This window comes from Theropithecus gelada, chromosome 15 (genome assembly GCF_003255815.1).
Source record: "Theropithecus gelada isolate Dixy chromosome 15, Tgel_1.0, whole genome shotgun sequence".
NCBI classification, from domain to species: domain Eukaryota; kingdom Metazoa; phylum Chordata; class Mammalia; order Primates; family Cercopithecidae; genus Theropithecus; species Theropithecus gelada.
In genome coordinates this window covers 20,449,374-20,476,677 of record NC_037683.1, presented here as the reverse complement: position 1 = coordinate 20,476,677, position 27,304 = coordinate 20,449,374, and the positions used below count along the sequence as shown (strand labels likewise).

The 27,304-nt window shown below is 49.4% G+C and overlaps 1 protein-coding gene across 4 annotated transcripts in view; it reads right to left on the bottom strand.

Annotated features, from left to right (window-relative positions):
- Positions 1 to 14,043: 14,043 nt before the first annotated feature.
- CDK5RAP2 (CDK5 regulatory subunit associated protein 2) overlaps positions 14,044 to 27,304 on the bottom strand; it is a 185,775-nt gene continuing 172,514 nt past the window's right edge. For 3 of the 4 annotated variants that reach the window (XM_025359182.1, XM_025359184.1, XM_025359185.1), the window contains 4 exons: positions 25,905 to 26,048; positions 19,677 to 19,803; positions 14,910 to 14,956; positions 14,044 to 14,461 (listed from right to left, as the gene is read on the bottom strand). In XM_025359182.1, the coding sequence (XP_025214967.1) occupies positions 14,405 to 14,461; positions 14,910 to 14,956; positions 19,677 to 19,803; positions 25,905 to 26,048 (375 nt within the window). In that variant the 3' untranslated portion in view covers positions 14,044 to 14,404. Of the gene's footprint in view, positions 14,462 to 14,909; positions 14,957 to 19,672; positions 19,804 to 25,904; positions 26,049 to 27,304 lie in introns of all 4 variants that reach the window. The other variant, XM_025359183.1, reaches the window with a different exon arrangement.

The window sequence follows — 27,304 nt, the reverse complement described above, 5'->3', positions numbered from 1 at the left end:
GGAGTTCAAGACCAGCCTGGGCAACATGGTGAAACCCCGTCTCTACAAAAAAAATCCGAAAAAAAGGCTGAGCAAGTGGGGCACGCCTGTAGTCCCTGCTACTTGGGAGGCTGAGGTGGGTGGATCGCTTGAGCCCAGGAGGTGGAGGTTGCAGTGAGCTGAGATCGTGCCACTGCACTCCAGCCTGGGTGATAGAGGGAGACCCTGTTACAAAAAAATAAAAATAAAAATAAAAATAAAAAAGAAGAAGAAGACGACGGTGTGAGCATGGATGCTGCTCCACTAGTGTGGCCCCCACTCCCAGCCTACCTAAGAGAGATGTGAGTCGCCCATAGAGGCACGGAGCGGCATGGAGAGATCCTGCTTCCAGCCCCTTCTGAGGCTGCTCCACCCTTGCCCCTCCCAGTTGGTTACACGAGACACTTAAAGCCCCTTTATGGTCTAACTTCCTTTGAATGAGGTTTCTGTCACTTGTTACCCAAAAGTTCCAAGTGGTACGATTGGGCTCATAGAGCTGGGAGAAAGGAGTGGCTCAGCCTGATGTGGCGGGAACTGTCTCCAGTGGATTGATGCTAAGCCCGGGGGGTGAAGGGGCTAGAAGTGGATGTTCTGCAACCTGGAGATGACTTGTCCCTGCCTCACCCCAGGATGATGAAGCCCTCAGGCTCAGGCCCCACTCCCCATCCGGGCCCATCTCCCACCCTGCCATCTTTCACGCTCCATGCTTTTGCATACTGGGACCAGGCCAGCCCCTCCTACCACCACCTGCCTACTTGTTACAAACAACACCTCCTCTGGAAGACCCTTCTGGCCACCCCAGGAAGAGTGACTCACCACTCTTTGGTCTGCCGTGGCAGTCAGCCTATTGTTGCTCATAGCACCTGAGCTGGAATTATCAGTGCATGCTGGTCCTCTAGGATGCTGTGAGCTATTTAAGGACCACATATCAGCCTCCCCAGTGCTCAGCACAGGGAGAGTGTCACTCATCAACAAGTATCTACTGAGCGCCAGACACCATTCTAGGTGAGCAACATAGAGGAGTCCCTGCCCTCATGGAGTTTATAGTCTATGGTGGGAAAACATGACCAAGGATAAGCATAACACATACAAAAATCACACAGCACGAAGCCAGCTAAGTGGCATCAGGTACACAGGGGCAGGTTGGGATTATGAATAGGGGCAGAAGGTCAGTGTAGTCCTGACTGAGATGGTGACACCAAGGAGGTGAGAGACTAGGCCATGCGGATGTCTGCAGAAAGAGGATTCCAGCAGAGAGAGCGGCTGGTCTTTGAGGCAAAGCATGTCGGGTGTGCTTAGGGAAAAGCAAGGGAGCCCCATGGCTGGTCTGGAGGGAGCGGAGAAGGAGGGGAGAAGGGCTGGTGGCCCCTGAGAAAGGCAGGTCTATTTGGTTAAGAAGCTCAAGAAGTACTTGTTGAACAAATTGAATTGAAATTTGAAAAGATTCTTGTAGTCTAGATAGCAAAAACTACATGAATAATGAAAATGGGGGAACGCCAGTGAAATTTCATGGCTATATGATCAGAGCACAACTAGCGGGAGGACGTCTGGAGAGTTCTGAGAAGCAGTGTCTCCAGCCAGGACGCGGGACTCATGTCCATCTTGGGCTGGCAGAGCGGGGATCAGGAGCACAGGCAGCAGAGGCTGCATTCATTTCCTAGGGCTGCTGGAACAAAGCACCGCACACTCAGCAGCTTGGAACAACGGAAGTCTACTCTCTTGCAGTTCTGGAGGGCAGAGGTCTGAAACCCAGGTGTCAGCAGGGCCGTGCTCCGTCTGAGGCTCGGGGTGGAATCTGTGCCTGCCTCGTGGCTTGTTGTCACGTGGCCATCTTCTCGCTATGTCTGTGTCTTCACATGGTGCCCTTCTCCCCTGTCTCTCCCGTTTCTTACAAGGACACTGGCCATACTGGACCGAGGTCCACCCTGCCCCAGTAAGACCTCATCTTAACTAATGACATCAGCAATGACCCCATTTTCAAACAAGGTTACATTCTGAGGTACTAGGGGTTAGGACTTCAACATATCTTTTGGGGGGACACAATTCAATCCATACCAGAGGCTTAACCTCCCAAGGACCCAATGGGTGACTCTGGTGCTCCACTGGGCCTCTCTGGGCCTCGGTCTGTCACCTTGTAAGACCAAGAGGCTGACAGGTCATCCCTCAGGCACGCAGCTTGCGTCTCTCCAGCTCTTTTTGAAGAAACTTCTCTCCTCTTCTCACTGCACTCCCTCTGATCTCCAGCACAGCAGCGTGGGGACAGACGCTCAGATGATTCCTAACTCTATCTTCACCATAAAACAAATATTTTGAAAAGCTTTTTGATGTCACTTTAATGGAGTGTGGAAAACACTGTTCAACCCCCCGCATTTTTAACTTCATCCTTTTTGCTATTTTTTCTCTTTTAAAGCTTGTGTTTGCTTTCATGTTACACGTTATTTATTTAGTTGCTTGTCAATTAGTGTCTATTCTCCAAGCGACAAGCACATTAGCAGCTGCAGAGATCGGAATTAAAATTCGCGGCCCAGTTGGTGCTACAGTAGCTGGGCCTGCCCGACTGAGAAAACAGCACCACTTTGTCATTTCAAAAGATGACCTTCCTCTCGCTTCTTCCTGTTTCTGGCTTCAGATTTAATTCCTACTGACTCCTCCGTGGTCACTGCATGGACGTGATGGCTTTGAGATGGACTTTTTTCAAATGCACAAAGGAAGATGTGGGCTCCCATTAACAGCGGCCTTTGATGATGGTTACTGTAAAACAGGAGTCAGCTGGATTTGAATAACACGCTCTGAATTGCCAGCCTGGGGATCCTAACTCAGCCAGCCTAATACTCCACGCCTCCCCTCAGCAGTTCAGCAAACATTTAGTGAGGTGACATGACGTAGTAGAAACAGTCAAACAGACCTAGCTCCACTATCAGCTCCTTGATTTACTGGGGACATGACTCTAAGCAAGTGCATTAACCTCACTGAGCTTTATTTAATCTTCTGAAAAATGGGAGAATTAAACCCAGCCTCACAGGGATGTAAGAACTGAGACTGTGTATAGAGCTTTGCAATCCGAGCTTCCATGTCTGATTCCTCCAGTGAACCAGAGGCATTTGCTTACATGGGTTAATCTCAAGGCCAGCAGGACTTTGGAGAAAAAGACAGATGATGCCAAGGCTCCATGGCTCTGGGGTGGAGACAGAAGGAGACTGTCCCCAGCCCAGCTCAGGCCTAAATCTGACTGCCGTTCACTTCAAGGCTGCAGGTAGAAGGCAGAGAAACTGTGATAACCCAGCCCAAGCAGGTTGACTTCAGAACCCAACGGCAAAGCAGGCAACCTGAGAGAGCAGTATTTTCTCATTTTCTGTTCTCAACATGCTACTGCACAGATCCAGGCAATGGAGGTATTGGGATGACTTTGCTCACATCCCCTTTCCACTAGGATCCCCCGTCCTGCCCCGCCCAGTTAGATCCTAATACCAGCTCCCCTCTATCACCCTCCCCTGCCCCGCACTCCAGCCCTTTTTGCCATAACACATTTCCCCTCTAACAGAGGAGACAATGGGCTTGTTTATTACGGGCGTCCACAGCTAGAATCTAAGCAGAGGTCTTTATTTTGTCCCTAGGGCCCGGGACAGTTCCTACTCTATAAATATTTGTGGAAAGATGACAACCGCAGGTGATGGGGCCTGACTTAGGGCAGGGCGGGGAGATGCAGTGAGGAGCACAAACCGGAGCGACGTTCAGGAGGAAGACGTTCTTAACTCGCTCTGTGCAGCAGGAGCCTCAGGGGCTCTTTTCAAAAACAGGAAGCCCTGCACCTTGCCACAGACTCATCACACCACAGTCTGTGGGACCAGGGTTCTGATCCTCATGCTGACAAGTCCCTGGTAATTCCAGCTCAGCCAGAGTTGAGAACAGCCAGGGTTCTCAATGCAACTGTGATGGAGAGATGCAGGTTGAGAAGACATGAGTGCTGATCCCAGCTCTGCCTCAAACTCACGGTGTGATCTCGGGCAAGCACTTGCCACACTCAGGGACTCATTTTTCCCATCTGGACCAGGAAGGGGTTGAGGCACTGGTTTTCATGAGGTGTCCCTTGAAGCCCTACTGTTTGATAGAGGGACCTCAGAGTGGGGGTGAGGCTTAGTGGGCTCCCAAGCACTCAGGACCCTGGGGGCCCCATCTTTGCTTGCCCTAGAGCTGACCCACCTGCTTTGTGTATTGGGGTTCCACATAAGATTTCTTTTTGAACAAAGAGTTCCGATTCACAGGTGTTTGGGAACCACAGGCTGGACACTGGCTGGGACTTGGGAGATGCTGGCATTACCAGCTCTGGGCTCAGGGCTTCACCTTCCCCATCTGTCTAATGTGGGGTGGACCCAATCACCCCGAAGTGCCTTCTCACCTGGGAAGTTGGGGTATTCCAGTTTCATGGTAGCAGGAGCGTTGCGAGGAAGAAAGAGAACTGGGTGAAGACAGGAGACAGCGTCTGCAGACGGACAATTACCATCACACAATATAACACTCTAATGGCAGAGTATTTTATATGAGAATAGACATTATGGAGCACACAGTTCCATCAAATGAATATAATAGACTTGTTTTATATTACAATGCACACTGTAATTACACATTTCAATAATTCCTTCAATACATTACATAGAAGCATTCTGAAGTAATGGAGTCCTGGAACCACATATAATAACACGCCTAAAGGGAGACCCTGTAGGTGATGACAGGCCTCCCAGCTGGCAGAGAGAAGCACGACCTCCTCCAGCCCTGGGCCACGTGGCTTCTCACTGTAATCTCTGGAGACTCTCTGGAGGAAGTGCTTGGTCCAAGCACTTGCCAATTGAGAAGAAATCCCTTCTACAACATCATCAACAGCTAGCAGGCAGCCTCTGTAACATATCCCCAGGAATGGGGAGCTCACTACCTCACAGGTTATCTATTCAGTGGCCCCTGTCATTAAGAAATTACATACTACAAGGCTGGGCACGATGGCTCACGCCTGTAATCCCAGCACTTTGGGAGGCTGAGGTGGGTGGATTACCTGAGGTCAGGAGTTCAAGACCAGCCTGACTAACGTGGAGAAACCCATCTCTACTAAAAATACAAAATTAGCCAAGCACGGTGGCCCATGCCTGTAATCCCAGCTACTTGGGAGGCTGGGGCAGGAGAATCGCTTGAACTCGGGAGGTGGAGGTTGCGATGAGCCAAGATCGTGCCATTGCACTGCAGCCTGGGCAACAAGAGCGAAACTCTGTCTCAAAAAAAAAAAAGAAAGAAAGAAAGAAATTACACACTACAAGCATATGCATATCATCTCTAAATTCATATGATCATACTTGTACTGACTGAGGCACGAGATTCATTTACTACTGCTGTCATAGCAAATTAGCACAAACCTTGTGGCTTAAAGCAACACACATTTATTATCATCTTACAGTTTCATAGGCAGAAGTCTGACATGGGTCTCACTGGGTTAAAATCAAGGAGTAGGCAGGACTGTGCTCTTTTTCTGGGGCCTTTAGGGGAGAATCTGTTTCCTGCGTTTTCCATCTTCCCAAAGTCACTTATGTTCCTTGACTCGTGGCCCCTCCCTCTGCCTTCAGCCACTCTCTGACGCTTTCCCTGGTGTCACATCTCTCTCTGGTCACAGCTAGGAAAAGTTATTCTCCCTTAAGGAATCATGGAATTAGAGTGGACCTACCTGGATAATCCAGAAAGATCTCCCATCTCAAGGTCTTTAACTTTAATTACCTCTGTAAATTCCCTTTTGTCATATAAAGTAACATATTCACAGGTTCCAAGATTAGAGTATGGACATCTTTAGGGGCTGTCGTTCTGCCTACCATAGGTGCTATTTCATCATTGCAATACCTAACATATTGTGACTTCCTCTTCATCTGTACAAAGGACATCATAATGCTTTATGGCATTGAATGTGACTATATACATGCAGTGCCTGGCATATATATGTTTGACGAATGGCAAACAAATTCAATGAACTGAGGTGAAAGTATCAATTATATGATCCACTTTGTCAATATCCTTCCTGAAGCAAGGCACAGGAAATGATCACAAGGCCCACAGTAGAGTTGGACAAGTCATGGAGGTCTGACAAGAGCCAGATAATTCACCTCTCTTGGTTGGACTCTGTATCTCTATTAACGCAGCCAAGGCATCATTAGCATTTTAGACTTCTTTGGTCTCAGTTAACTTAGTTGCTTGTAGTCAATTAAGACCCTAAGACCATCTCCAGTTACAAGGGATCATACCCCTGTTATAGGGAGATAAATTGAGGCATAAAGGATGAAGGCTCAGAGGTGATGCCTGAGGTAAGATGAGTGGGAGTGAGTCAGGCCCGGGATGTGGGAGATGGGCATTTCAGAACAGTAGACGCAGGTGCAAAGCCCAGAGCTACAGGATGCCGAGGAGGTGCTCTCAGGGGCCTGCAAGAAGTGTGACAAGACTAGCAGCCTCATGGGTGGGGGCGGGAGAGATCACCAAGGACAAGCCCTGATCTACAGGCGATGAAGGCCAAGGTCAGATGGGAAGGCTTGGATGCAGTGGAGGAGTTGGTACTTGGTCTTGGGAGGGTTTGCAAGCAGAGAAGTGACATGATTGGCTTGCAATTGACAAGATCATCCTGGATGTGGGCAGAGACAGTGAGGGGTGGGGGCATGCACAGGAGACAGGGAGACCCGTGAGAAGACTGCTGCCTTCACCCAGGCCAGAGGCGCCCAGGTTGGCTGCAGGCAAGCGGCCGTAAGGAGGAGGTGGAGGTGGAGATGGAGATGTAGGTGGAGGTGGAGATGGAGATGTAGGTGGAGGTGGAGATGGAGATGGAGATGAAGATGGGAGGAGAGGAGGGGAGGGGAGAGTAGGGGAGGCGAGAGAAGGGGAAGGGAGAGTAGGGGAGGGGAGAGAAGGGGAGGGGAGAGAAGGGGAGGGGAGAGAAGGGGAGGGGAAGGAAGAGGAGGGAAGGGGAGGGAAGAGGAGGGGAGGGCAGGGGACGGGAGGGGAGAGGAGGGGAGGGCAGGGGACGGGAGGGGAGAGGAGGGGAGAGGAGAGAGGAAGGAAGCAGAATCCGCTGGGCTGGGAAGAGGACAGGATGGCCTGTTGCAAAGCCTGGAGGAGCTCTGAAATCAAAGACAGGGAACTCTCAAGGGAGGAGGAGACCTGGGTAGAAAACAGGAGGTGTTGTTACTCCCACCTTAAAGGTGAGGCTGGAAACTGAGGCCCGGAGAGTTCAAATCATCTCTGTTTCTGTGGCACAGGCCCTTGCTAGGCAGCTGCTTGGACCACTGTCCTGCATCCAGACAGGGGCTGCATGCGGCTGGGTCACTGGCTCACTCTCGGGGTGGGGCCCAGAGACTGCACCTAAAACAGGAGTCCCAGGTAGTCCCCGGGGAGGCCACCCCCATGGCCCCATCTGAGTAGGAGGCCGGCTTTCTTTCTTGCCATCAGCCTTCCTGCAACAGCAGCAAGAAGAGAGTGGGCTTCTGTGTCCTCACAGCCATGGGGCTCACTGCCTGGGAGATGACCAAGTTCCTCACCCCCTCCCCTGACTGGCCTCCCCCATCTAGAGTTTTTTTTCTGCCTCCTCCCAGGGCTTTCTCTTTCATCGCTGGAACAATCACCATTGTTTTCCCAATGCCACACACACAGAAAAAAAAAAAAAAAAGAGGCCCAAATATACAGTACCTGGTATCCAACCTCCTGTTTCATGTCCCGGCCACGCTCCACTACCATGGGTCCCTTAGTGGCCTCCACGCCTTTGCACAGGCTGTTTCCTCCCCTACCCCAACCCTGTAGATTCTGCCCACCTTGAAAGATGCAGTTGGCATTCCATACTGTTCCATACTCTCCGTACTGTTCTCTCCCTGTGGAGGTGCCCACACCATTGGCTGGGCCAGAAACCTGCAGCATGGACCCTCTCCTCCTCACCCCCACCGCCAGGGCGTGCACACACACTCACACTCACACACACACTCACACACACACTCACACTCACACACACACTCACACACACACACACACTCACACTCACACACACACTCACACTCACACACACTCACACTCACACACACTCACACACACTCACACACTCACACTCACACTCACACTCACACACACTCACACTCACACACACACTCTCACACACTCACACTCACACACACACTCACACACTCACACTCACACACACACACACTCACACTCACACACACTCTCACACACACACACAGACACACACACAGACACACACACACGGACACACACACAGACATACACACACTCACACACAGACACACACACACACACACAGACATACACACACGGGTCCCCAGGTCCTCATAAGTGTCCCAAATCCACCCTGTCTCTCTGTTCCCAGCCCCTGACCAGGTGAGAACCCTCCAGCCTGCACCCTGGACACTCGGCAACGTCCCTCCACCCCTTCCCAGACAAAAACCTACCCGTGCCTCCCCTGCTGCTCCCGATGACACCCACCCACCTCAAGCTGCCACTGGAGGCACTTCCCATGCTGCTGACTGACTCTAGCCAGGCCAATGCACCACTCACAGATCCTAGTCCCTGATGTTTCCTCTGCCTGGGAGCCCCAGCCCCACCCCTTCTCCGCCCCACAATTCCCAGTTGGCCTTTACTGCTCGCCCAGGGTCACCCCAGCACACCTCCCCTGCTCATCTCCAGGGCCCAGTAGGAGCCCATTTTCTGGGTGTCCATGGCCCCCTGTGACCATTTATCATGACCACGGATCACCTATGTGCTGGCCTGTCTCCCACGCTTGACTGGGAGTGCCTCGGGCACCCGCGGGACTCTGGCAGCTCTGGGAGCTCTGGGCTTGGGTAGGTGCCAGCAGATGCTGAGTGTGTAACTGAGACTGTCTCCAAATACCTTCCTATGCTGAGTGTCCACACCCCGCCCACCTGTGTCTCCCTCTCACACCCACTCCACACTCTCCAGGTGGGCTCCCAGCCTCTGGCTTCCACCACAAAGGAGCCCCGGGCCCGGTCACTCTCTGTCTGTGGCCCCCGACCCCACCATCGTTTTGGCTAAAGAGGAGGGCGAGGCCAGGGCGACCTCGTTCTCTTTCTTCCCTGTGTCTGCCCATACCATCGGCCAGTGTCCCACACGAGCTGGGACCACATGCTGTTCTGTTTGGAACGAGAAAGTGGCATTAACACAAACAGAGGATCGTTTTAGACCTGAAAACATGTAATTAAGCTCTCCCGTGAATGCCTGTTAACAAGGACGTGCTTTTGCATTTGAGAGAGGCGCGTGGGGGAGGGCGCTTGGCAACCACCGTGCACTTAGTCCCATTGTGATCCAGTTGGAGGGGTGAGCCCTGCCCAGTGCTGCCCTCTCCAGTCAGGCAGGGCCGGCGACTTCCCAGGGAATGGGGTCAACAGGAAAAGAGGGGACCTGGGCAACCCTGAGGACAAAGAGGTCTAAAAGGATGAGTCAGAAGCAACTCCAACTGCCTACCTCCCAGCAAGGATGAGGCCTCTCTGGGCCTCACCAGGAGCAGGGCTGGGCTTTGGATCACTGGCAGGAACCGCCTGAGTGGGCTGCAAGTGGAAGCAGACGCTGCCAGTGTCAGCTGCACTCCAGCCTGGCCAGCCGCCTGGGCACTGGCCATACTGAACTGGCCATTCGCATGTAGCGGCAGGGAGCTGGGCTCTGAAGCCTGTGGGCCTCCATCTGAAGCCTTGTGATCTTGGGGGGTCACTCCGCGCCCCAGTCCTTCATATGAAAAAAGCAGTCCCTCCCACTCAGGGCTGTTATGATGACTGCCTATGACGATGTTCCAAAGACAGCCAGGCTCCGAGGACCCCAGGATCCCAGGACCCCAGGTCTAAGCAAATGTTCCCTATTCACTATATTACTTGTCTCTTCTCCCAACCAAGTTCCTCCAGAGTTCCTCCAGAAGAAGGTGGGAGAAGCTCTGGCAATGTTTGCTGAGTGAATATATTTGCTGGCCCTGTCCCAGGCAGCGGGGCTGGTGTGGTGAGCAAACCACATGAGGTCTGTGTTTTCACGGAGCTTCAGGTCAATGACAGGGAGAGGAAGAACCCAAAGTCACACAGCGGCCAAGTGCCAGTGAAGGGGGATAATCACGCTCTGACCATGCAGAATAGCAGCTCCTGATCCAGAAGCCATCTCTGACTAGCAGGAGAAGCCAGGGTGAGAGCATGCTAGGCAGCGGGCAGCATGTGCAAAGGTCCTGTGGACAGAGATGAAAGCCCTAAGAGACTGGAGCACAGGGAGCCAAGAGGGTGGACAGGGGGACTCAGGGAACTGAGGGCTTGCTGACCACACTAGGTGTGATGAGAGGCATCCCATATTTTAAACAAGGGGGATAATATGATTTGCTTTGTCTTTTAAAGAATCACTCTAGCTGTGGTATGGTGGACATTTGGCGGGGGGTGGATGTGGGAGGCCAACTGAAAAGCTATTACAGTAAGCTGTCCAGGGGAGAGCTGATGGTCACTTGGACTGAGGTGGCAGTGGAGATGAATGAACCGATGGCCTTGGGAGATACAAGTGGAGTGGCCCTGATCATGGATGGGATATGGAGGGTGAGGAATAAGGAGGTGCAAGGATGTCTCTAGCATGTGCTGCTGGCCAGAGGCAGATCCTTCACTGAGGTGAACGGATGAACCCCAGCAATTTGGCCATGTCTGGGCCTCACAGTTAGCCATTGTATATCTTTCTACATCTCATAATTTTTGCGAATAAGGAAACAGGCTTGGTTCCAGTAGAAGGCCCCACCTGGGGAGCCTGGTTCTCTGGATCTGCTCACCCCCACCCCACCTGGCGCCCATCTGTGGCAAGAGGTAAACAGGTCTAGCCCCTGAGGCACAGTCCTGGGCTTCTCAGGAGATGGGATGAGTAATTTTGATAATTGCATTTTTGAGTTAGCCCTAAAATATGGCCAAGATTGAAGAGGCCATTTGGCAAGGCCAGATCCCCCAGGCAGGTTTCTCGGCTTCCACAATGCCGAGAACTTATTAACAAGATCACTCTTTCTCCCTTCCACCACCCATTTACAAGCAGTTCTCAGGGCTGCTGTGTTGAGGAATTCAATTGTGGGTCTCTGGACCCTGCTCTGGTCATCCAGAGACGTTTTGTTGGAAAGGGTAGAGTGAGAAAATGTTGATTTGTAACAGGGAAATGCTGCAGTTTTTCGAAGAGATGGCATTTAGGGGGAATACTGATAATCCAAGGGACATCAGGTTTTAACAGACTCAGGTTCAAATTCTGGCTACATCTGGTCTTCTCATTTGTAAAATGGGTGAGGTGGTGCAGATTACTGAAATGCACAGCGTGGCTACTGCCATCCAGGTGAGCGCCGGTCAGAGGGGCGAGGATTTTACTCTCCAGGACCCTGATAGGGAGGTGGGGAGGTGGGCCTCGGAAGTGAGATCAAAGCACCATTTCCAAGGTAGGGCAAGCAGGGGGCCCTGGGCCTGTCTCCCAATCCTTCTCACTATATATTTAGTCCCTGCAGCTGTTTCTCTCAGGTGCAGCTCCTCCAGCACACGTGGTGATTAATTTCACTGACGGGAAATTGACGCATTTTCTGATTACTGCTTCAAAGCCTCCTGAATTCGGCTGCTGGTAAAATTAACTCACCAGGGACAATGGAGCTTTTTCCAAGGTCCAAATTGTCTTATTTGCAGAGTTTGTTCTTGGCACTAATCCAGCCCAAACAAACCAGGCTGCTCCTCCACCTCCCAGAAGAGGGAGGGCCTTCACTAGCCCAAGGTTGAAAGTATTTTACCTGACTCTAAACTGGGGGATAAAAATGCACTTACTTTTAGATTATTGTGTTCCTGAAAAGCTGTGGGTGACCTGAAGCAAATGGCCAGCTGGACTCCTGGAGCCCCTCCTCTGCAGGTCCTGCTCCCACGTATGCCTGGCTTCACCAACCAGACAGGCCCGGGACGTACCAGAATCCAATGTGGATCTCTCCTCCAATCCCTCCACCTCAAGCCCTTGCCAATGACCAAGTTCAGCTCCCATGGGCTGTGCACTGACCATGTGCCAGGCAAGGTAGGACTCTTCCCCTGTGGGGACATCTGAGCCCAGGTCTGACTTCCAGGCCTTGCCTGAGCTATATCTACTACACTGTACAACCTACTCGCCTCTTCCCCACTGCCCCCGCAACCACACATGCTTACATTTGTGCACATCTGCCTGGAGGGTAAACGCCCTGATAGCAATAGCTTAAGCATACCCTTAGAACGACCCTGTATAGCAGACGCATCTTAATGTTGTTCCAAGTTAGAGAATCGAGGAGCAGCCAACCTGGAGATTTGTTCCTTGTTTGCGAGGAATATCTGAGCCCCCCAGCCCATCTCATGGGACGCGGGCTGTTCAGGGGACTGAGGCCCTGAGTTTTGGGTTAAAAGGTTCCCAGGCAGAGGTCCCTGGGGGAAGGTTAAGTGAAAAACGCTATATAAACTGCATGCTGTTTATAAGTGGTGGCGGTTTTCCTGCCCCACCTGGGGCTGTGCGTCGTGTTGTTCAGCCGCTGCCACTGAACCATCTGTTTCCGTATGAAAAGCAGTTCCCCTGTCCAGTCTGCCGCCTCTGGATTGTTCCCTGTATGAAAGCCTCTAATAAAGCCCACATCCCATTTGTTGGCTCTGTGGGTCTCTTCTCAGGCCTCTTGAACCTGAGCCTTCCCTACTGAGGTTAATAGGGGTTTGGCACAACATAGCCACAGAACTTAAAACAGTACTTTAAACTTGCTTAAGACCAGCCACTGAGACACGGAAGAAGAGTCACCCATTTGTGGAAACGGTCTTGTGCAGCTGCTTCCAAAATTTGAGGCTCCCAACTCTGTAACAGTACTGGGCAAGAGTAACTCTCCCTTACAGAAGCGCGAGCCTCGGGACTGGAACCAGGCCTCCGGCTCCACAGCGCCACGCCGACCCGGTGCCTCGGCCCACTCAGCTTCCATTTAGGAAGTCAACTGTTGCGACTGCTTGCAAAAGGCACTCCAGTGATATTATGGCTCAATCTGAGTTTTCACACACTGGTACGTATTCAACCAAGGTATATCTGTGCAAATATTTCTCAGAAGAGCACAGATGGCAGGAACCCAAGCAGAAAGGGTCCTCACTACCCACCTGCCCCACCCCTCTCTTAATGGATGGGGAGACAGGCAAAGTGGCATAAGGCCACTCCCCGGACTCCCAGCCGAGGCTGCAGCACCCTGCGCTTCCAGTCAGTGCAATCCAGTCTCCTCCCCTCACCATCGTGTCTGGGGAGCTGGGTGCCAGGCCAGGTGCTGGCAATTCCGTGGTCAACACAAGCCTCTGCTCTCCAGGGACTCAGAGGATTCACACAGTGGTGTAGGGGCTGCGGGAGCAGAGGTGGGGTATCTCACCTAGTATCGGGTCAGGAGAGGCTTCCCCAAGGGCAGAAAAAATACTTCTGAAGGACCATTCAAAGGTAACTAGAAAAAGAAAGGGTGAGAGGAGCATGTCCGAGAGGGCGCAGCCTGGGTTAGGCTGGGGAGAACACTGTTCGGTTTGCCCGGAACACAAGTGGAGTGGGAGGAGGCGAGATGGGCAAGGAGCCAGAGGTGCCAGCAAGGCTTGTAAACCTTGTTAGGGGCTCGGGCTTGGATCAGAGGGTAGTGGGAAGCCGCTAAAGTGTTTTGGCTGGGGGCATCTTGGTCAGAGGCAGCGATGTGGATGGCTGATGACACACCCCTGTCATCACGGGGACAATGCAAATGCCACATTCCAGCTCTGGGCCTCACTTTGCTCTTTGCTAAATCGGGAATGGCACCACTGCAAGGGCTGCTGTCCAGCAGACTGTGAGATGCTGAGCACACACCAGTGCCCACAGCCACGCTGCACGGAGGTGCTCTTCTCTGGACACCTGAGTGAGCTCAGCAGTGAGCCATGCGACTCGTGGAACCCTGGCCTGTCCCACTTGGGATTTTGGGACCTGGGCTTTGAGGCTCCACACAAAACAACAGAATCGTCAAGGTGAAATGAAATGAATCATTTAATGAGAATCTTCAAACTGCGGCACTGGCTGAGTACTAAGCAAATCCACGGGAAGACGTGAAGCCCACCAAGGCGCACAGCCTCAGTTCCGGTGCCTGCCCGAGATCTGAAATGCGACATCCAAGAGCTCGAGGCCTTTTTACCACCCGTTTGTGGAGCACCCGCACCTTTCTGACAACAACTCTCAAGCCAACTTTCAGAGAGAAAACATGAAGGGAAAAAAAAAGATTTCCTTTGGCCAGACAGCTCTTTCTTCCTCAATAAATAGGAACCACACTTGGAACAAAGAGACAGCGTGAGCTCAGTGGGGAAGCACAAGCTTTATTGGCTGCAAGTTCTTCTCAGGAGCCTGGTCTGCTGGGACTGCATGTTCCTGGATGGGCTCCCCCGGGCCTAAGCTAGGAAAAGGAAGAAAAAAAAGGAGAATTTTAAGTCCAGTGGAGGTTTCTGAAGTAAGACCCCTGACAGAGGTAAACGCAAGACTGTTATTCTCAAAGTGCTTTCAAAGACATAGTTTAGTCAGTAAATATTTACCGAATAAAATGACGATGAGATCATACTGCATTCATTCAAGAAATATTCATCAAATGCCTACTATGTGCCAAGCACTGTTTGCTGAATTTCTTACTGGTAAAAATAGCATACAAATTTAAAACTTAGAACCCCCACTGGTGACAGGGCATGATAAAACACAACTTTTCATGCACTGCTGGCAGAAACACACAACTCTCTGAGGAGGACATGTCCCCTGGTTCCCCCTGCACCTTCATTTTTCAAGAGGTCCTTTCTGGCCCTGCACCCCTCTCAACCTTCCACTGGCCTACAGTGAAGACTCAAAGGGCATACCTCCAGGTTTCCTCTGGCCTTCCGAAGGATTTTGTGGGTTACGACCACTGAGGAGAGAGCAAAGAATGCAATGATTAGGGGCATAGATGTCCAGGAGAGCCATGTGAAAGCCAAGTGCAGGGAGGATAAGCCCCACCCCAAAGGGCTCAGACACGTGGACAACATGAGGTCTGAAGCATCCAGACCAGAGGGAGGTACCAAGGGCCCACCTGACCCATCACACACCCCAGAGCCAAATAATGCATCAACAACACCTCTTTGAGGCCCCGCTAAGCCACCACCTGACAGCGATGCAGAGACTAGAGCACGCTATGCCGGTTCAGAGAAGACACCACAGCTCTGCACGGTCACCCGGCTGTCCAGGTATCCCTCAGGCTCACCTCTGTGGGCCAGGGAGGGCAATGGCACTGGGAGGGTAGAGGCCTGGGCCTGCCCAGCACTCTTGAGTTTCCTAGGCCCTGTGGGAAGCAGCTGTGGGAAGGGACTGTGCCCTGATCAGGCAGACCCACATAGGAGGGTCTAAGTTCTACAAATCCAGGTTTTTACCCAGCAGCTCTTAGAGCCAGGTCCAAATGGCCTGGAAGAAAATGCCGCGAGCATGCTGCTTCTCCTCTGCCTGCCCTTCAGCTGGCGGAATAGCCCAGCCTGGTTCCCCAGGCAAGTCACATTCTGCCTGGACAGGAGTTGGTTGGGTGAGTTGGTTGGGTGGGATGGTTTCAGAGGTCCCTGCCAACGCTGACGCCCGGAGCACCGTACTAGACAGATGCCCTGTGTATCCAAATTCCCAGGAGGGGCGGGCGAGCCCTGGCTTTCAGGTGCAACTGGAAAGGTGGCTCTTCCTTCAGACTTTTTCTTGTCCAACACAAACTCCAGCAGTGGCAAGAATGCCCCTCTTGATCAGAGTTGAGCCTGACAGGGAATCTGTTCTCAACAGGGCTTGGTGAGGGTAAGGAGATCAGCTTACTCCCCATGCTGGAAACACCAAAGGCTTCTGGAGCCGCACCTTTAGCCAACAGTGCCAGAGGCTGTAACAGTCTCAACGCCCAGCACACACAGCCCTTCTTCAGAAGCCCCAGTGGCTTCTTCAGAATAGGTGTTGTGTGGTGGCCTTGAGAAAATATTGATTTCTTACCACACGAAAATTTCCATCTGGAGGTAATGGAGTTTATTTGCAATCTGTGACACTGGGGACGGGACAGACGGTGTGGACTTTGTTTTTAGCCAAGCAAAACAACTTTCAGAGGTGGCCACTGCCCCTCTACTCCCAACCTGACCTCCTGCTGCAGGGCGAAGTTCTTGACATGGGGCGCTGGATATGTTTGGGGGGTCAGTCCTAAATCCTCCGACACTGTGTGCAAATGAGGGCATGTATCTGGATGTCTGCATTTTTCCACAGGGAGACCACAGCTGTCTCCAGATTCACCAAGGGGCCTGAGACCCAGAAAAGATGAAGTATCACAGCTGTGGAGGTTAAAGATGAGTGTGAAAGAGCACTCCATGTCCCTAGAGAACAAAGCTCCTGGCAGAAGAACTAAGGATCACCTGGCTCAAGCTTTGAGGGGACCCCTGCACCTCAACAGCACTGCCGCATTCCAAAGCACAGAAATCCCCGCTGCAAGGAGAAGACCGAGGAACACAGCGACAAAGGACTTGTCCCAAATCTAGACTGGCCCCAGCACAGAGATGGGACTCACACAAGGGTCTACCCAACTCAGTCCATGGTTCTTCCCACCTCAACAGAGTGCTGGGAAGACCTGAGCTGAACAGTGTTGACCTGGTGACAGGTGGTTCCAACTGTGGCCTCACTGAATACTCCCCCACCCTATGGGGCGGAACTACTGTCCTCGCTTTGCAAATGAGGACCTGAGGCTTGGAACTGAGGCACCTGGTTCCAGGTCACATGGCCAGTGAGAGGCCCCAGGGCATCAGGACTCTTAGGGTCCCACTGGGATGCCCTTTCCTTACTTTCCCCTGTAGACTCTGAGAAGGTATGGTGTCAGTTTGACCAGGTAGCAGTCAGCCCTGGCCTTTGCCCTTCCCCATCACCATGAGGGGATGGAGGAAGAGGAGGTGCTATGCCAACTTTCACCTAGTCCCCTTCACAGAGCAGGTCTGTGAAGTCCGCCGGGGCTTGGAGAATTTCCCAGGACCTGGCTCCTTGGGATGAGCTGCAGAGCCTGGCACAGGAGGAGCTGTAGGCCCGGGCCAGCCACCAGCTATGCTGCCTGGGGCAAGCCCCTCACCCTGCTCTGGCGGAGCCTGCTCTGTGCCAGGCCTAGGAGATATGGAGACGGGCAACACCAGCTCAGGAGGGAAAGTGCTACGAGACATTTGCGGCTCTTCTTACTATGAATGATTTGCCACCTCCATGCATAGGAATTGGTCTGGCCTAATGGAAAGAAAGAGGAGGGACTGGCTGAGCATCTCCTCTGCCCCCGAGACTGTGCTAAGTACAATACAGTTTAGGTAGCGTTATCATCCTTATTTTACAGATGAGAAAACTGGGGTGCTTTTTATAAAGTTGCTATTGAACCCGGCCCCACTAGTTAGTCTGAGTCCTTTGGAGTTCATGTCTCCAGTTAGAGATGAGGAATCTAACGCTTAGGGTTTTAGTCTAATGCAGGTCACATAAGAGAGTGGAGATCTGAACTGTGCTCAATCAATAATTCCATGATCTCTGACCTAGGACACAGGGGACCTGGGTTCTAGTTCTGTCCTTTTGACCGACCACAGCACACAACCCATCCAAACCTACTTCTGCAATTTCCTCACCTGTCAATAGGGTTAGCTACCTGCCCTGTGGCTGTTCAGGGTCACAGGCTGCTGAGGAGGAGAGATGCCAGTGCAGAGTTCTGCCTTTTCCTAGACCTGTGCAGAGCATCGCTTCCCCCCGCCCGCTGCTCCAAGAGTCTAACCCAAATATTCCACAGATGCCTTAACATGACCACAGCTGCCCCTGTCTCTCTCCAGGTTCCCCTCTGTGCTCGTTTTCTCTACGAGTGACACAAAACCCTCAACCAGAACCCCACAGACATCCACCACTCTGCCAGGCTGACCTCCTTACAATCTTTCAAAACCATCCCCTCCCCCACAGTCTGGACCCACTGCCCACCTGGGGGTCTGTTGCAGCCATCAAAGAGGTCTTCCCGGCCTCCTGGCCCCTCCAAGCTCAGCCATGGGATCTTGTAACACACACATGGACCCCGCGGGTCCCTGCTGCTAGTCCTGGAGTCCTGTCCACAAGGCTCCTTGCAACATGTTTCCTGCTTCTCCCTCTCACTCATCTCTCACAGGAAAATCCTTTGCACGTCCTAAGCATGTCCCTGAGTGCTCAGTTCTCTCTCACCCCTGGGAGCACAGCAGCAAGGCCACAGGGCCATCTGCCAGAATCCTATTCCTGCCCCTTCACCGTCTGACGAACTCCTAGTCATTCCTCAAGACCCAGTCAGTCTTGAACCACCTCTCAGGCCTCCCAGGATGCACTCAGTACATTGTCCTGCAGCTAAGCTGTGTGTCTCCCTCATTAAGCCTGGAACCCTCACTGGCAAAGACTGTCCCCAGGGCCTGGCGTAAGGGGCAAAGAACAGGAACTCAGTGCCTGCTCAGTGGCTGAGCCCCTCTCTTTTGCAGTTCAAACACTGCCAGTCTCACAGAGTCTATTTTCAGAAGGTTCCCAGGGGTGGCTAAGGAGAACTCCTACTTGGCAATAATCTCTGTGCTGTGCTTCTCAGAAATGCCCCAGAAACGTTGGACTTTGATAGAAGAGCCGCACAAGGCAGGCTGGCACATCCAGAGAGAAAGTGCTGCAGTCAGCAGTTCTCCTAAGACAGGGAAATTGACACACAGACAGCACAGGCTCGGCCAGGGCCATGTTGCCAACAGGCACTAATGAAAACTCAGCTACTGCCTGCTCCTCTAAATGCAGCAGGAGGGAGTGCTGAGGGTTTAAACCGGGAAACAGAGCTGCTCCCACACAATCTCCAAAGTGGCTAGATCAGAACTGGGACTGACCTTAAAAAAGTTACTTCACCTCGCCAACCCTGAGTCTTGGCATCTGCCTTGAGAAGAATTTCTCAAATCCATGCCCTCCTCTGGATCCCCAGCATCGTAGCCACCTTTCCTGTCTGACTAATGAGTTGGCCTCTGCCTCACTGGTGGAGCAGCCACCAGCGAGCCATTCTTGCACACAGATTTGACAGGCCAATCCTCTGCCCTGAGCCTGCCACCTTCAGTCTTTCATGAAGTACTCCCTGACTCCCAATCCCTCCTGCCTCAATTCACTGTTTGCAGCCTTTACCCCACAGGGACTGGTTTTGGTTTCTCACATACGAAACCTTATTTCCTGCCTTTGTGCCTCTGTCCATGCTCTTCCCTGTGGGACTGCCACCCCCCGCTCCATGTGACAACACCTACTCTCATTTCACACTCAGCGCAGGGGTTACTTTGTCTAAGATGCCCACCTCCCCAGGACGGAGTGACGCCCACCCAACTCCCACCCCAGCGCTCTGCATGTTCCCATCACTGACATGCCACACGACTGTCTCCCAGTGAGATGACAGTCCCTGACACCAAGGGGCTGCTCTACAAAGGTGTGTTAAGTGAATACATTTGTCTATGTGAGTCAGAAAGGATGGAGGATGAAAAGAAGCCCACAGATAGGAGGCATGATTACAATCTGGGCTCCAAAGTGGGTAATCCAGCGCAGCACTGGGAGCCCTTGGAGGCAGGAAGTGGTCAGGCACAGCGGCTACCCGCACACTCACTCACACTGATCAAAGATGACTTTTTCCTGGCGCTTGCTCAGCTGCAAAAGCTTCATGGTGTTTTGCAACTTCTTTTCTTGTTCAAACAATTTTTTATGTAGTTTGGTGACCTCTGCCTTCATTTCTCCAATCTAAAGAGAAGAGAAATTAGAAAAACGAACAAAGAACATAAAACGTCATGTTACATAGGAAAAATTACAAAGCCATATAAAAGGATGCTCAACCTCACTAGCAAAAATATTTGAATGGAAACTAGAAGCCTTTTCCTGACAACCGGGAAAAGGCAAAATCGGACAAAATCCATTGAGGGTAAAGGGAAAGCACCTCGTGGCCTCTGGTGGAAGTGCGGGATGGCATGGCCCAGCGAGAACGCCCTGGCAAGATCTGCCAAACTGAGATGCGCTTAACTCTTTGCCCCAGCAATTCTACACGTTGGCATTTCCCCCAAGGAATAACATACGCACAAGAAGATGCCCATGTACAAGGATGTTCGTCTCAGCATTGTTCATGGTAGGAAAAAATAACTTCATTTCAGTACAGATCTGGATAAATTATGGTACTTACATATAATACAATAGTTTTACAACTATTAAAAACAATGTTGTAGAGCTCTATATATTGATATCAAAAAATGATCACAGTTAGTGACAAAAGAGCCCAGAACAAAACGCCCTGTATACAAGGCATTCCTGTTCCACAAAACTGAACATAAACGCCCACATTCATAGATGTGTATATTGAGATGTCATCAAAATGTTAACAGCAATTCTCTCCATGAGATATGATTTCAAATTGAGTGTTTTTTTCAAAAACTATATATAATGCTGATTTAAAAATTTTTTTAATGTTTAAATCTTCAAAACATCATATAAAAGTATTATGAGGAAAGTATGCTCCATTAGAAGAAACTCTTCTGGTTTTTCAGAGTAAACTCTGGATGGGTGGCAAAACCAGAGTCCCCAGTGCTCCGAGGTGAAATATACGCACGGTGGAGCCCTCTCAGCCGGTCTCCACCAAACCAGCTCGCAGGAGGAAGGACACTCCCTTTCTGTCAGGAAAGCACCCTGGCACAGGCCGCTCTCTGCTACGTCGAAACACTTCTGCTTCCAACAGGAGAGATGGTGAGTTGTCAGCTCATGAAGAGTCACTTTAGTTTGTTCCCAAACTTGTTTATGGTAGCTGTACTTGTAATCAAATTGCATAATTTAATTAAATATTAAGTAAGCCCATGAAATGTGTGTATTAAAAGAGCGAACTGGTTGTATGAAAACTAACATATGCTTCAGGAAAGACTTGATAAAAGCAAGTCACTAAAAAACACATTTCTGGCAAATTAGGTGTGGGTGAGACAACTATAAAAGATGTGGGAGGAACACAGTCTAGAAGAATTCTATATTCAAATTGCTTTGCAAGTGTCTAAGTTTTCTCTTCATCTTAAAGAAACAGAAATTGGAAGTGACAGACATACATTATGGATGCAGTTTATGAAAGAAAGAAGATGTGAAACTCCAATCAGCAGACCCATATTCAAAAGAAAAGGCCCTGGCCCTACATCAAAAGAATGGCAAATGAATGTACATTTATCTGTTTTAAGTTAAACTAAAATGTTTAAGGTATGTATCATTTTTTGATTCCCTGACTTAACCTACTTTTAAGATTAACCAGTCATGTCAGGTACAAGGACTTCGACAGTTCTTCCCAAACGGATCCTAATTTTAAACATTAGGTTTGCTTTGATTCTTTTCTTTGGGGCTAAGAGCCCACAAAGACTTTCTGGTTATGGCTCCAGAGGCCACACATTCCAGGACAAAGTCTCTCTACAGTCAACGCCTTAGTCCCACATCTGTAAAACTGGAATAATCATCCCCGATCCAGCTATCACACTGCAGTAGAGTGAGACTCAAATGAGATAATGGAAGACAGCGGGAAGGATCATTTCAAACTCGACGTGGTTGACCCATTCCTTGTTCTAAAGTCAGCTCAGGTTTCACCTCTTCCAGGAGGTTGACCTGGCACTTCTTTTAGGCTGGCTACTGCTCCTCTGGGTGCGCCGGGGCTCAGTGTCTCCCCATCACCGCCCAAGGCACACTGGAGTGACTGGTCCTTTACTTGTTTGCTTCCTGTACTGACTACATGCTCATTTCCTCCCTCTAACCACCAGTGTCTGGTGCAGAGTAGGTGCTGTGACACCATTTACCCACTCATGGTGGGTTAATTTTCACTGGTGCTCTCCTAACACCCTGTATATATTCTATCCAGTACTTAAAACAGGGAATTTTAATTGTTTACATGTCTGTTGTTCCCCTGGATTCAAATCTTCATTTTTATAGGATGAATATTCCATGGTAGCAACAGCAGGGGCTCAAAGTACAACTCCACCACTCCCAACTATAAGATGCTGAAGCAAGTCACTTAACCTCTTGGGAGTTTCCATTCCTACCTCTGGAAAAGGGGAAGAATCACAGCTAACTCCCTCAAGCTTTCTGCAAGGAATCAGATGAGACGCTGGGTGTGAGCAGCATGCCCGGTGCTGCAGGAGGTCACCAGAGCACTCTTCCCGAGGGCCACAGAGCTGCAACGCTGAAGCCACTCCCTCCCCGGAGGCCTCAGGCTTCCTCGTCAGTGTTCCGCCGGACTTCGGGGACAGAAATTTTTGCTTGTTTTCTTTTTATGGTGAAAAATTCTCAAACATTTACAAAAGCAGAAAGAAGTGAATAATGAATGCCCAAGTGCCCATCCAGCTTCAGCAATGATCAATTCATGGCCATACTTATCTCTACTACATTCCTGCCCATCCTCTCCCCAAGATGATTCTGGAACCAACCCTAGAAGCCAATCGTATCATCTATAAAGTATTTTACTATATCTCTCTAGAAGATTTGTTTTTTGTTTGTTTGTTTGTTTGTTTTAAACAGAGAGCATCTTACTATGTTGCTCAGGCTGCTCTAGAACTTCTGGCCTCAGGTGATCCTCCCACCTTGGCCTCTGAAAGTGCCGGGATTACAGGCATGAGCCACCACCCCGGCCACAAAAAGATTGTTTAAAAAAAAAAAAAAAAAAAACCCAACACGGTATCATTATGACACCTTTAAAAAAAGGCAGTAATTCCTTAGTATCACCACATCCAGTCAGTGAACACATTTCCCTGATTGCTTCATAATTTTCTTTTTCTAAACAATTGGTTCAATTGAGGATGCAAACAAGATCCATGTTTTGCATTTGATTATCTCTTGAGTTTCTTTAAATCCAGTGGTTCTCAAACCTATCTAGAGGGCTATAAAATCAGACTGCTGGGGTGCACTCTCAGAGTTACTGACTCAGTAGGTTTGGTGTGAGGCCTGAGAAGGTGAATTTTTGACAAGTTTCCAGGTGATGCAGATGCTGCAGGTCCAGGGCCCACACTTATGGGAACCACTGTAAATCCATGGGGTTCTCTCCCTCTTTCCCCATGCTGGATCCTTTCTTACTAGGATGAAATATGTTCTAGGCTCATACTATATATCTCCTGCCCCAGACCTAGCAGCAAGCCATTTCTCCAAGGAACCCTAGTTCCCTTTAGTGGGCAAAGGTATCTAGAAACCATAATTTGGGCATCAAGGGCGCTCACTGGTGGTAGAACAGACATTGTTTCTGGAGCCTTGTATGCTGAGAAAGTTCATAAAATTCTTTTAATGGATGATAATACATCACAAGTTCATAATGATATGTGCTATTCAAATTTAGGATTACAGGGTTATTTCTTTGATTTCATATCTCTTTTTCCTTGCAGTAAAAAATCAGTTCCCAATAAAATTAACAGTTATTTGTTTTATCTTATAATAGAAATATAATAATTCAGAATATCAATATCAATATTATTACTAACAATATAACCATTAACAAGAGTTTAAATTTTCTTCTTGCCCTTAGAATATTTCTACTAGAAATCTGTGGTCAAAGTACTATGCGTTAGTCATTGAAATGCTTCCTTTTTGTGTTGTTATGCCTACGTTGCCATGTACAGTAAGGTTTGTTTCATCTTGCCAAGAATTTTTAGAAATTGTTTTCTCATTTTGATTTTTTTATAATTATGTAATGCATTTATATAGTTGCAAAGTCAAATCTACAAAACGGTCTATTCAGAGAAATCTACCTTCTATCTGTTACTCTAATCTCTCCCCTCCCACTACTATATGTAGCCTGGTTTGTTACTGTTTATCCTCCATTTAAAAAAATTATTATAAACAAGTATGTGTGTACATTTGTATCCCTCCACACAACTGATGCACATGATACACACTTTCCAGAGCAGTCCAGACTGCAGGGGATGGTATACTAAATGTAAAAGGCAATTAATAACACTCAAGAGAAAACCAGGTAGTTCAAAAGCCCCCGGGTTGCTGGTGAAAACTTGGAAATGGAAATCAGCATTACACACATTTCACACCAAGCAAAGGCATGGTATGAAACACAGCAGTGACAGAAAAGTGGCTAGAGGCAATTTAACACCACATAGGGGGTCTGTACCCCAGCAACCACACTGGAGCATCTCAAAGGTCCTTTTTCTGGCACCACAATTCCATAACATCAAAGTGAGCATAATCAATTACTCGAGAAACCTTTGGAAGGAAAGAGGTACTCAGGAGCACCAACCCCTCTTGGAACGATTTGCAAGTAGGGAAGAATCAATGTGGCTATAATTTGTATATGTGTGTGTGTATATATAATATATTTTTTATATATGTGTATGAGCTGTATTCTGTCTATTTAACAGTTACTACAATGTGCTAAGGACAAAAACATTGCATTAAGTGTCAACTGTTTAGTTCAGACATGTTTATGTTAAAATCATGAGGCAGGTACTACTTTGGGTGTATAGACAAAAATCACTGGTTCATTCAAAAACTATAAATAAAATAGACACTGTCCTCTGAAGGAAAATAGAGGAAGACAGACATTAAACAAATATACAATTACAACTGGTTGAAAGGCTACGATGAAATAGAAGAGGACTCTATGTTGAAGGACTCAGGGAGCCCTCTCTGACTCCGAGGTAATATTTAAGCTAAGATTTGAAAGGTGAGAAGGAGCCAGCCAGAAGCAGGACATGGGACACTCCAGGTAGTCAGGCCATCTGTGTCACCTAAGCCTAAGACGGAACAGGACTTGGTGGATTAGAAGAGGGGAAAGACCAATGTGGGACTGGACCCCAGTGAGTCTCAGCCTTCCTCCCTCATACACTGTCTCCCACCTGATACTGCCACCAGCTAAACATGGGCGAAAAAAAAGATTTTTCTGTGGAATGAACAGTTATTAACTTTCCTGAGCTTAGTGTATCCAAACTTTGTCCCCAGGATCCCAAAAGGAAAATCTTAGGACGGGCTCATTAGAACCTTCAGAGCAGAGAGAGCTGCCCCCCAGCTACTTCCTGGTCATGTTTGAGAGACCTGAGAGCTGTCAAAAGGGGTTTAACTAAATGAGATAACGACAAAAAAATGTAAATTTCCCTTTTGCCTTCCTGCTGGCCTTTGGCAAGAACGGACAGGTCAGATAAACAAAGGGGGGAAATATCTATCATGCTACCAAGCAGAGAGTTCTAACTCTTCCTTAACCTGCATGTCCCTTCTTCCAGGGAGGTTTCTCTGAGTAGCCAGAGTGGGCATTCACCTGTCATGACACCACATGTATCCCACACACAGAAATCAGAGGACAGCTGCTACTCTGCCTGACTCCTGGTTTGGAGCCTGTCTTTCCTAAGTAGTTAAAACAGATTTTGAACAAGGTCCACTCAAATATGATGATGAAAGCTGTCGATAGGAATCAGAAGAGCCAGAGAAAGGCACCTAAACCAAAAGGGATGATGAATAGAAAAGAATGGGCTAGTCTATGAGGACAAACTGGGACTTAAAGCCTATAAAATAAAAGAATAAACACTGGGTTCCAATATTTATGCTTTCAAACAAGCTCTAACCTTGACTAAGTGCTTCAGCTCCCTGAGTCCTGGTTTCCTCATGTGTAGAATGCAGCCAGGATTCTACTCAACAAAGATATGCTCAGACGGGTCAGGGCTACAGGAGTGTGGGATGGATCAAGTAAGAACACGGTGAAGCCATAGCAAACAGGGCCATCTCCTCCCTGATACATACCCCAAATGGTGGTCACATCTGCTGTGGGCCCCTGCTTGGCATGGAGGAAACTGAGACACAGGCCCCAGTGGCATCACTGAGCCTCTGAATCATGTGTCACCACCTACCTGCTCACAGTGAAGGGGGCACTGGCCATCTTCGGGGACTGAGACTCTCCAGAGAAGTTTCAGCCGCCTGGAGGCCTCTTCCAGGGTCAGCTTGGCTGTGCTCACACTGCTCACAAACTTGCTCAGTGGTGCTGGGTGTGGACCCTACACAGGGGGGATATGAAGGCTGTTATGTGCAGTCTTGAAAAAGATTTTGGACAAGCAAGCCTTAACGTGCAGCATAAATCTCCAGACTGTAGGGCTTCTGTTTCACATGCTGAGCGAAAGCCTGGTACCACATAGCACCAATTTATTGTTCTTAAAGACTGGTGAATTGTAGATTATGAGAGAATTTCAGGGGTGATTTTAGCCCAATCAATAACCATGATTAATAACCACCATGGTTAATAACCACCAGCATTAACTACAGTTACTACTCCAAGCACAGGGTCTGTGGGAGGGCCATTCTCACGGTTTGGCGGCCCACAGAGACCCGCCCAGAGAAAATGACACCAACAGCAAGCAATACATGGTTTTGTCTTTACTGGTCCCTGTTAAATGGCCCTGCTGTAGTGAATATGATATCAGGGCCTTATACCGCTGGCAGAGCAAACTCAAACTGGGAGGTATCAAGGGCTTAAGAAAATTATCTATGTGACTCAGAAAAGGGGAAATACAAAAAAAGAAGAAGAAATGAAAAAAGCATTTGTTTTTGTAAGTAATAAAATAAATACAAAAATAGAATGAGGTCAGGCACAGTGGTTCATGCCTATAATCCTAACACTTTGGGAGGCCAACGCGGGAGGATTGCTTAAGCCCAGAAATCCAAGACCACCCTAGGCAACATAGTGAGACCCCCATCTCTACAAAAAATAAAAAATTAGCTAGGTGTGGCAGTCTACACCTGTAGTCCTGGCTACTCAGGAAGCTGGGATGAGAGGATTGCTTAAGCTTAGGAGATCAAGGCTGCAGTGTGCCACAATCATGCCACATACCCCAGCCTGGACAACACAGCGAGACCCTGTCTCAAAAAAAAAAAAAAAAAAGAGAGAAAAGACACACCCTTTTTAGATAATAAAGTATAACAAAAAAGTCATTATAAATAAAAATACCTGGGCTGGGCACAGTGGCTCACACCTTTATCCCAGCACTTTGGGAGGCCGAGGCAGTTGGATCACCTTAAGTCAGGAGTTCAAGACCAGCCTTGCCAGCATGGTGAAACCTGGTCTGTACTAAAAATACAACAATTAGCCGGGCATGGTGGCAGGTGCCTGTAATCCCAGCTACTAAAGAGGCTGAGGGAGGAGAATCACTTGAACCCAAGAGAAGGAGGCTGCAGTGAGCCAAGATCACACCACTGAACTCTAGCCTGAGCAACAGAATGAGACTCCATTAAAAAAAAAACAGAAATATATATATAT